This window comes from Eupeodes corollae, chromosome 2, assembly GCF_945859685.1.
Source record: "Eupeodes corollae chromosome 2, idEupCoro1.1, whole genome shotgun sequence".
Lineage (NCBI taxonomy): Eukaryota > Metazoa > Arthropoda > Insecta > Diptera > Syrphidae > Eupeodes > Eupeodes corollae.
The window spans coordinates 50595009-50605254 of NC_079148.1; the positions used below are offsets into that span (position 1 = coordinate 50595009).

Below are 10246 nucleotides of genomic sequence, written 5' to 3' on the forward strand. Positions count from 1 at the left end.
ACAAAAACAAAAACAATTACTAAAATAAAAATAGATAAATTTAAAAAAATAAAATAATAATTGCTACAATTAAACTAAAATAAAATACAAGATAAAAAAATGTTGTTGGTGTTTAGTGTTTTATTTTATTTCTAAAGACTCATGTTGCAGCAGCAAAAACTCAAAATCTAAATGGTTTGTATTACACTTCAGAATTTCAGAAAGTAGTTAGCTTATAGCAAACTTCTAACCATGATAAGAGGCTCATCATAAGTGCATGTGTTAGTTGTTAGGTAGGTAGAAATGGCGATCTTAAGGCAACTTAGCCTGAGATCCAATTAGCGCTGTAGTGCGCCGTTTTGATACCAAAAACTCGTTTTACCTGGAGGAAGGGAAAGATTTATAGAGAAGCTTTATAGCGATTATGTTAGAGCCATTTTGTCGCATTGCGAAAAAAGATTAGGTCTCTAATCTTTGTCTCAGATAGCTCATCAAGTTAGTGAAAGAATGCTTTTCCAAAGTATATCATTCTAGTGTTTGCCAAAGCAGGACATTTGCAGAGGAAATGGATTATCGTTTCACTTTCTCTTTGGTCACTACAACTACGGCAAAAGGTGTTGTAAGAGAAGATTTTACCCTTCATAGCACTAAGAGGAATGTTAACCATTTCCGCAAGTGAGGTATGAAGGGCCGATCCTTGCCTGGCTAGCTTGTCAGCCCGTTCATTTCCCACGATACCACTATGGCTCGGAACCCAGATGAGGGTGACACCAAGGTTAATATTAAGGCTCGCAAGCTCATCGCGACATTGCTGGACCAATTTAGATGAGGATGTGGCCGAGTTTATGGCTTTGAAAGCTGCCTGACTGTCTGTGAAGATAGCCGCATTTCGGTTTTGGTATGGGTTTGTTTAAGTTTCTTACATGCCTCCCTTATTGCCAGCAGTTCAGCCTGAAAACGCTATCAAAGTCAGGAAGCCTAAAGGATTTAGCTACATTTAGGGACTCAGAAAAGATCTCAGAACCAACTCCGCACTCCATCTTATCTTATTATTATTATCGACACGATGTCATCCTCCCAATCTTCTCTGGATGGGAAAATAACCTTAAAACCTTACTATGGCTCAAAGAAGGAGTGCAGTAGTCAGTGTCTACCGAGATAATATCTAAGGGAATCAATTTCGTTATGTTGCTGTGATCATAAGGTTTTGACAACCAGCTGTTTGATTCCTTCAGCCTAATAGCGCTGCAGGAAACTATGTATTTAATAAAAAGGTCGATTGGTAGATGATCCAAAATTACGTTTAAGGCGTCCGTTGGGCAAGTACGCATGGCCCCAGTGGTGCCCAGGCAAGCTTTTCTCTGAACCTTCTTTACCTTATCAATATTATAGGCTTTCCTAAGAGCAGGCAACTACACAATCGAACCATATGTTAAGATTGGACGTACTACAGCTGTGTACATCCATAAAATCATCTTCGACTGAAGTCCCCACTTTTTGCCGAAAGTTTTGCTGCAGGCGTAGAAGGCAACACAGGCCTTCTTAACCCGTACTTCAATATTTAGTTTCCAGTTTAGTTTAGGGGCAAGTATTACTCACAAATATTTTGCACTGGAAGACAATGATAGGATATGACCATTGAGTCGAGGTTGCGTGAAGGGCGGTACTTTAGTTTTGGTGGTAAAGAAAAACAATTCAGTTTTACTTTGGTAAACTCCTAGTCCACAACTCGTGGCCCAGTTTCTAACTTTCTTCAAAGCTGACTCCGTGATTTCACTAATCACAGAGGTGTACTTTCCTGACACCAATTAGCACCAAATCATCCGCGTAGGATACCGCCTTCACTTCACATCTCTCCAATTTAACGAGAATTGTATCCATGACCAGAAGCCATAGAAGAGGCCAAAGGACACCACCCTGGGGTGTTCTCCTACTCACGTGCTTTGTTGCGATTGTATTGCCTAGAGTGGCTCGAATCTTCCTACCACTGAGAATGGAATAATCCATTCTCGAATGAAGTCTTCTACACCAAACTTAACGAGTGATTCTTCTTGGGATTCGGTAGGGACGTTGTTAAAAGCACCTTCTATGTCTAGGAAGGTGGCAAGAGTAAATTCTTTATTATGGATTGTTTGTTCTACAGTACGCACTACCTCATGGAGGGCAGTCTCTGTAGATTTGCCCTTAAGATAAGCATGCTGAGAGCTTTCGAGAGGTCGTCCAACTAGGATTTCTCTAATATGGTAATCAAAAATGCGCTTCAAGTTTTAAGCAAAAAAGTCATTTGAAAATTTGTTCCAGCCTGGAGCTGCCACATCGTGCAACTTTTAAAGCATTACTGGCACTATGCAATCCATGCCTGGGGATTTATATGGAGACAAATTGTTGATGGCCCACAAAATATTTTCTCTAGTTATAACGGAATTGACTTGCTCCACATAAGCTACATTTAGCTCAGTGGTTTCAAGCGGTTCAGAATTATCACTCTCGCAACCCGGAAAGTGCGTCTTCATCAGTAGCTCAAGAGATTCGGTTTTAAAGGCTGTCCAGGTTCCATCAGGCTTTTTAAGAAATGAAGGATTACAATATTCCTTTGATAAAACCTTGCTGATCCTTGAGGAGTCCTTTATGTCTTCGATTGATTGACAGTATTCTCTCCAGCCTTGTCTTTTGGCTGATGACAGGGCTTGCTTGTAAATTTTAAGAGAGTCTTTATACGGTTGGTAAAACTTATGTTTGTGGCAGATGTTGAAAATTGTACTCGTCATTTTCCCAAGACTGGACCATTCCATTCATTTCAACAAGAAGGAAGGGTTTTACGGCTATATTTAACTGGGCAAGCTTTACTTATAAAAGTTTCAAAGGCTTTCACCTTTGATTCAAAGTATCATATCGATTCTTTGAGATCCGGTAAGTTGCTTAATTTGGAATTGGCAATTTGACTGAATTTCTTCCAGTCAGTTCTTTTGGGATTTCTATAAGGTTGAGGGTTTTTCGACTCGAAATTAATTTGAAAAAGAATCCACATGTGATCCGAAAACGAATTAAAAAATTTTAAACTCTCCACTAATAAATTACGGTTGTTTACTAAAGTAACATCAAGCACATCCTCCCATCTATCATAATTTTTCTAGCTCGGAAAGACGAGAGTGGGAGTATTGCCTCTGTTACAAATGGTCATATTAGTTTCAATAAAAAATCAAAAAGTGACTCACCTCATTCGTTGATCTCAGAATTTCCCCAAAGGGGTTGTTAGTAAGATAATAATAGAATTAAAGCTTAACACACACGCAAAATACAAAACCTAATTAACATTAACATGAATTAAGACAGAACAACAAAAGATTAAATAAAGACGTTTAAGATAGTGGAGCACTGGTTCTAAACAATGATTTTAATCCCACCTTATTTAAATTTAAATCTTGTCGAATGTTGTATGTAATTTAAAAAAACCGTATAAATAAATCATGCGATCTACCATTTATATAAATATATAAATCATACGATAGCTTTTCTTATGTAAAACTCTTAGTCTAACAGTTATTTCTGAAAGTCAATTGTAATCTCCTTAAGAGAAAGAATATATAAAGTCAGTTGCAGATTGACCTCCACCTTGAACGCATCATTAAATAAAAAGCCTTAAAATATAAAAAGTATCGTTTTTTCAGTAAACATTTTGGTCCTAATCGCGCCGGATAGGAATTGGTAGTGGTATATGGTAATGGTATACAGTCCACGGGAGAAATTTATTAATAAATTAATTATCGGGTTATTCTTAGTAAAAAAGAATTAAATCAAATCATTGATCGGGATTACTAATCGGTAAAGTTGTTAAAAGACAAATCGCGAAATCTTGTGGGTATTTAATACATCTGCTCAGCAACGGGACTTTTGTGTGAGCATCGGGCGAACGGACGGGAGACAAGAACAAGAAGTGCTTTTTCAACCGTGCGGTATTTTGTTAAGTACATAAAGACAGTTTCGTCTCTGTGCTCTTAATTGAAACAAAAGAGAGGAAAAGAAAATAACGCAATAAATAGAAGCACACAAAACCAAGGCAGTTTGTGCGAAAAATTACAAGTGTATTGTGCCGGTGAATGCGCTTGTACTGTTGCTTCTGCTGCTGTGCTGTGGCTGCTGTTTTTGGACATTGGTTGTTGGATAAATCCTGTCGTTCAGGGAAAATTGTTAAGTATTCTGTTAATCAGGTAAAAAGCAATATACCTATTTTAAATTTCCATTATATATTATATTATCATATAAATACATAACAATGTCGTTGGAAGAATTGAAACGAAAAAGGGCTACAATTAAAGGGCAACATACACGTGATTGCAATTTTATAAACGATGCGCCTGGGGATGATGCATGGTTTAAAGAGCTTATTGAAGAGAGGTTAGAAAAATTGTCAGATCACTTTAAAGAATTCAATGAGGTTCAGTTTTGGATAGAAGGGTTAATCACTGATGATGATGAACTTAAGGCAGAAAGCGATGGTCAAAGGGTGGACATAGAGGAAAAGTATTTTCAAGCTAGGGCTAAGGGAAGGTTTTTGTTAAAGGGATTAACTGTTCAACAAGGGACAAATTTAAATAATGGTGCTAGTGAAACTTCGATTGACAAAATTAACTCCGCGCTAGGGGTTCTTTTGGAACATCAAACTGCACTTGGGGAGCTAGTTTCACGCTCCATACAGCCTTCTGCTTCTCAAATTGGTACAGAGCAGCCGACTATGTTGCAATCTGGTACGCTTCCCCCGCCGCCACATGAGGGTGAACAGGCGTCTATTCAAACGCCTGCGCAGGATTCGGTACCTTCTGCAATGACATATCCCCATTCGGAAATCAAGCTTACTCCGATTAAATTGCAAACTTTCGATGGAAAATTTAAGAATTGGCCTAGTTTTCATGATATGTATGTATCACTTATTCATAATAACCCGAAGTTAAGTAATACACAAAAGTTTTATTATTTGAAGAGCTCGCTGACTCATGATGCAGCAACGGTAATTAACAGTTTTGATATTACGGAAGTAAATTACATACCAGCATATGAACAGTTAGTCGCAACATATAGCAAGGAAAATCTTATTGTTGAGGAACACTTGAAAACAATAATGGATCAACCGGCATTAAATCATGTGACGGAGGATGGACTTAGGGTTTTAAAGTCATCTGTAAGTGATTCTATAGGGGCTTTGAAAGCCATGAAAATTCCAACAGATTATTGGGACTGTTGGCTGGTGTTTGTGGTCTCATCAAAGTTAGACAAATCTTCTCAACAACTATGGAGGCGTGAAAGTGCTCAAAAGAAGAGGCCAACGTTCAAAGAGCTTCTTGAATTTATTGATAGGAGAATTTATGAAGTGTGTACGATTGTACCACGTGCTCAAAAACCTTCATTGCAAAAGTTTACTCCACTTAGCAAAGCAAGATGTGCTGCAGTTTCTTCTTCTTTGGCTTGCGTTTTTTGTCAAGAAAATCATCAGGTAGAGAAGTGCCCAGGGTTTGGAAAACTTAGTGTGAAAGTTAAAAGGGATTTTGTAAGAGATAAAAATTTATGTTTCAACTGTTTGAAACAGGGTCACTTAAGCAAGGTTTGTCACTCATATTGTTGCCAAGTATGTAATAGGAAGCATCACACACTGCTCCATGAGGGTTCAGTTGGTGCGAATCCAAGGAGTTCAGTCTATCCAACCACAAAAATATCTGATAGTCAAGGGTCAGTTTCATCTAAAACTGAGGGTGTGAATTCGCTTTCAACAATACATAAATTTTCATCGTTTGCTTCTATTTTACCAACTGCAATTGTTTTTGTTATGGATTCTTCTGGCTGCTGGCAATTGTGTAGAGTATTATTGGACTCAGGGTCTCAAGTTTCTTTGATTAGTGAGGCATGTGCTCAGAGGTTGAATCTGCCTCGATCAAACGCACGCATTGCAATCAATGGAGTGGGTGAAGGGCTTTCAAACTTTGCCAAGGGAGGTGTGAATCTACAAATTAAATCGCGTGTACACAATGAACAACTATTGGTACCAGCTTATGTTTTAAGTGAAATCACATCAAGTTTGTCATCGATTGAAATTGAAGATGACTGTAGACATATGATTCAAGGTCTTGCACTAGCTGATCCTTCATTCGAGGCACCGGGACGGATCGACATATTGCTTGGTTGCGATGTTTTCTTTAGAATCTTGGGCAAACAAAAAATGGAATCAAAAAGTAAATCGTCCATTGCACTGGAAACCATCTTTGGCTGGGTTATTTCGGGTAAAGCACACTTTCATCAAGGGAATCAAACAAGGGAACCTAACATTACTTTGACATCTTGCTTAGACGTTGATAAGACTCTCAGGCAATTTTGGGAAGTTGAAAGCATAAGGGATAAGAATCTGTATTCAGAGGAGGAACAGAGTTGTGAGAATCATTTTGTTGCAACTCACATCCGTCTACCAGATGGTCGTTACATGGTTAGGTTGCCGTTCAAGAAATTAACTGGGATGTTAGGGAATTCTAAAATTATGGCAGGTCGCAGATTTGATATGTTGGAAAGGCGATTCAAAAACAACAGCACGCTTAAGGCAGAGTATTCGAAACAACTCAGGAAAAATCATTTTACATGCCACATCACGCTGTATTTAAGTTAGATAGCTCAACTACCAAACTCAGAGTGGTATTTGATGCCTCTGCTGTAAGCACATCTGGACAGTCTCTCAATAGTCTTCTTCTAAATGGACCTAAAATACAATCAGATCTTGTTGATATTCTGGGTCGGTTTCGAATACATCGAATCGCCTACACGGCAGACATTGCAAAAATGTATCGACAGGTGGTAGTACATCCTGAAGATGCACATTTCCAAAGGATTCTGTGGAGACAAAACGAAGGTGAGCCGGTAAAAGAATACAATCTTCAAACAGTAACATATGGCACTACTTGCGCTCCATTCCTAGCCATAAGGACAACTAGCCATAGATGAACAGGGAAGGCATCCAGTTGGGGCAGCAAATCTTTTGAACAATTTTTATGTAGACGATTTTATGGGAGGGAGTGATACGATCGAGGAGGCATTAGGTGTGAAAACAGATTTATGCAACTTATTAGCAAGGGGAGGATTCGATTTAAGAAAGTGGGCATCTAACTGTTCTGAGTTTTTACAGCATATTCCAGAAGATAGTTTAGAAATGTCAGCCTTAAGCCTTTCTGAAGATATGGCAGTAAAAACTCTTGGTCTGTACTGGAATCCGTCTGGAGATTTTTTCTTCTTTAGAGTCACATTAGAAGAACAGAAAATAGCTACTAAAAGGGTTGTTCTCTCTGAGATTTCAAGGATTTTTGATCCATTTGGATGGGTGAGTCCTTCGATAATTATGGCGAAAGTTTTAATTCAGGATTTGTGGATAGCTGGGGTTTCTTGGGATGATCAGCTTCCACCTTCACTGATGCAGAAATGGTTAACTATACGAAAAAATCTAGGATGCCTGGAAAACATTTCTATTCCTCGATGGATACGAACTGAAAAGGAAGGGTGTCGAATACAATTTCATGGCTTCTCGGATGCGTCAGAGCGTGCGTATGCGGCATGCATCTATATATCTATTCACTCCAAGGGTAAATGTTTTGTATCCTTACTTGCATCAAAAACCAAGGTTGCACCGGTTAATCGTATTAGTATACCCAAATTGGAACTGTGCGGGGCCCACCTCTTGGCCAAGCTAATTGCATCTGTGAAGAAAGGTATGGGTTTGGGTGATGTGGAATGCTATGCATGGACAGATTCACAAGTGGTTTTGGCATGGCTTTCTCAACATCCTTGTAAGTGGACAACTTTTGTGGGAAATAGGACATCAGAGATTTTGGAATTGGTTCCTAAAAGTCAATGGAGGCATGTCTCTTCTAAGCTCAACCCTGCGGATTGTGCATCGAGAGGACTTCAACCAAATCTATTGCCCTCATTTGACTTGTGGTGGCAAGGACCTGCATTCTTACGGGACATGGAAGCTATTCAGAACAAATTCATTTTGAAAAATCCAGAAACTGATCTTGAGAAAAGGAACATCACACTTTCTTTAGCAACTACAGAAGCACCGCCTGAGAATGAAATTCTTCTTCGTTTTTCTTCACTTACAAGGCTTAAACGGATAATGGCTTGGTGTCGAAGATTTATTCACAATGCAAAACTAAAGGGAGAAGATGAGGGAAAAAGGGAATTTGGACCACTTTCAACAAATGAGCTGGAAGCTGAGCTATGTTTTTGGATAAGGGAAACCCAAAATGCAGCATTTTCAATGGAATTGAATCGACTTAAACTTTCAAAACCGATACGTAGGGATAGCAATCTGAAATCTTTGGATCCATTTATTGGAAATGATGGTTTACTTAGGGTTGGAGGTCGAATTCAGAAGGGACAGTTTGGGTTTCAACAAAAACATCCACCAATTTTGCCTAAGGAATCTCATTTAACAACTCTTATTCTTGCTTTTTATCATCATAAGTACCTACACGGTGGACCCCATCTCATGCTAGGAGTTATAAGGCAAAATTATTGGATCTTGCATCTAAAGGGAAAAGTTAGCAAATACATTCGAGGGTGTGTTAAGTGTCAGCGGTATGCGGCTCGGCCGTTAGAACAACAAATGGGTAATTTGCCAAAGGTTCGACTAGAAATGTGTAAGCCGTTTACGAACACAGGGGTGGATTATGCGGGGCCTTTAACCATACAAACATATAAAGGTCGTGGAGCAAAGCATCAAAAATGTTATGTGGCTCTTTTCATCTGCTTGTCAACGCGAGCAATTCATTTGGAACTCGTCTCGGATCTAACATCGGATGCTGCGATTGCGGCTTTAAAAAGGTTTTTGTCAAGGAGAGGATCTGTTAAAAGAATTTTGAGTGACAATGGGTCAAATTTTGTTGGCGCATCACGGGAACTTAAAGCCATTTATAAATTATTTAACTCCAATGAAAATATCCACAATTATGTAGCTGAAGAGGAAATTTCTTGGGAGTTTATACCTCCACATGCGCCTCATTTCGGAGGTATCTGGGAGGCTGGGGTTAAGTCCACTAAATTTCACCTGCGTCGAGTTATGGGGCAGACATCGCTAACGTTCGAAGAACTTAGCACTCTTCTTTGTCAAATAGAGATGTGTCTGAATTCTCGTCCATTAACTGCTTTTATAGACGACAAATATAGTTTAGAACCATTAACTCCAAATTTTCTTCTTACAGGTGGTCCAACAATGACATTACCTGAGCAGAATCTGTGCGATGCGAAGATAAATACACTTTCTCGTTGGCAGTACACACAACGTCTTCAACAAGAGTTTTGGCGAAGGTGGCAACGCGAATACCTTCACCAACTACAACAAAGAACGAAATGGACCTTGAAGAAACGTAACATGGAGCTCAACGATTTAGTCCTGGTTCTGGACAACAATCTTCCACCAAGCAAATGGTTAATGGGTCGAGTCATAAATCTTTTTCCTGGTGCAGATGGCCTTATTCGAGTTGTTGAGATACGAACAAAATCTGGTGTAATGAGACGTGACATCACTAAACTTGCATTACTTCTACCGAACGACGATTAACATTATCTAGATCACAAGAATTTATCTATTGGCTTGTATTACCACAAAGTATAAATGTTAACCGAAACTTAAATTATGTAATACCTATATCCTTATTTATGACTAATATTGAATTGATTTTTTAATAAATCATTTGTTTTTGATAAATAATTCTATTAAATTACATTTCATGAAGATCTCATTATTTGTATGTAATTAAAAAAGAGATTTTTAAGGTGGGCGGGTGTCGAATGTTGTATGTAATTTAAAAAAACCGTATAAATAAATCATGCGATCTACCATTTATATAAATATATAAATCATACGATAGCTTTTCTTATGTAAAACTCTTAGTCTAACAGTTATTTCTGAAAGTCAATTGTAATCTCCTTAAGAGAAAGAATATATAAAGTCAGTTGCAGATTGACCTCCACCTTGAACGCATCATTAAATAAAAAGCCTTAAAATATAAAAAGTATCGTTTTTTCAGTAAACAAATCTATCGATGAACAGTTTAAATTATATAAAATGCTCATTCGATTTAAAGCTTCATTTTTCAAATAGTTAGTTCTATGGAAGTCGATATGTATAGAATCAAAATAACGTAGGTGATGAGTTCCGCCTCGGTAATTCAAATGTACACAAGAAAGCAAATAAGGTGCATCAATTTCACCGTTAATGAGTTGATGAAAAAATACT

At 38.2% G+C, this 10246-nt stretch overlaps 1 protein-coding gene across 1 annotated transcript; it reads left to right on the forward strand.

Annotated features, from left to right (window-relative positions):
* Nucleotides 1-7018: 7018 nt before the first annotated feature.
* LOC129944908 (uncharacterized) lies at nt 7019-9568 on the forward strand. Its single transcript, XM_056054570.1, has one exon. It carries the CDS (start codon nt 7019-7021, stop codon nt 9566-9568), a length of 2550 nt encoding a protein of 849 aa, XP_055910545.1.
* Nucleotides 9569-10246: the final 678 nt, after the last annotated feature.

Excerpts from the sequence above, each read along its gene's own strand:
- LOC129944908 (XM_056054570.1), top strand. The coding sequence starts at position 7,019 with ATGGGAGGGAGTGATACGATCGAGGAGGCATTAGGTGTGAAAACAGAT.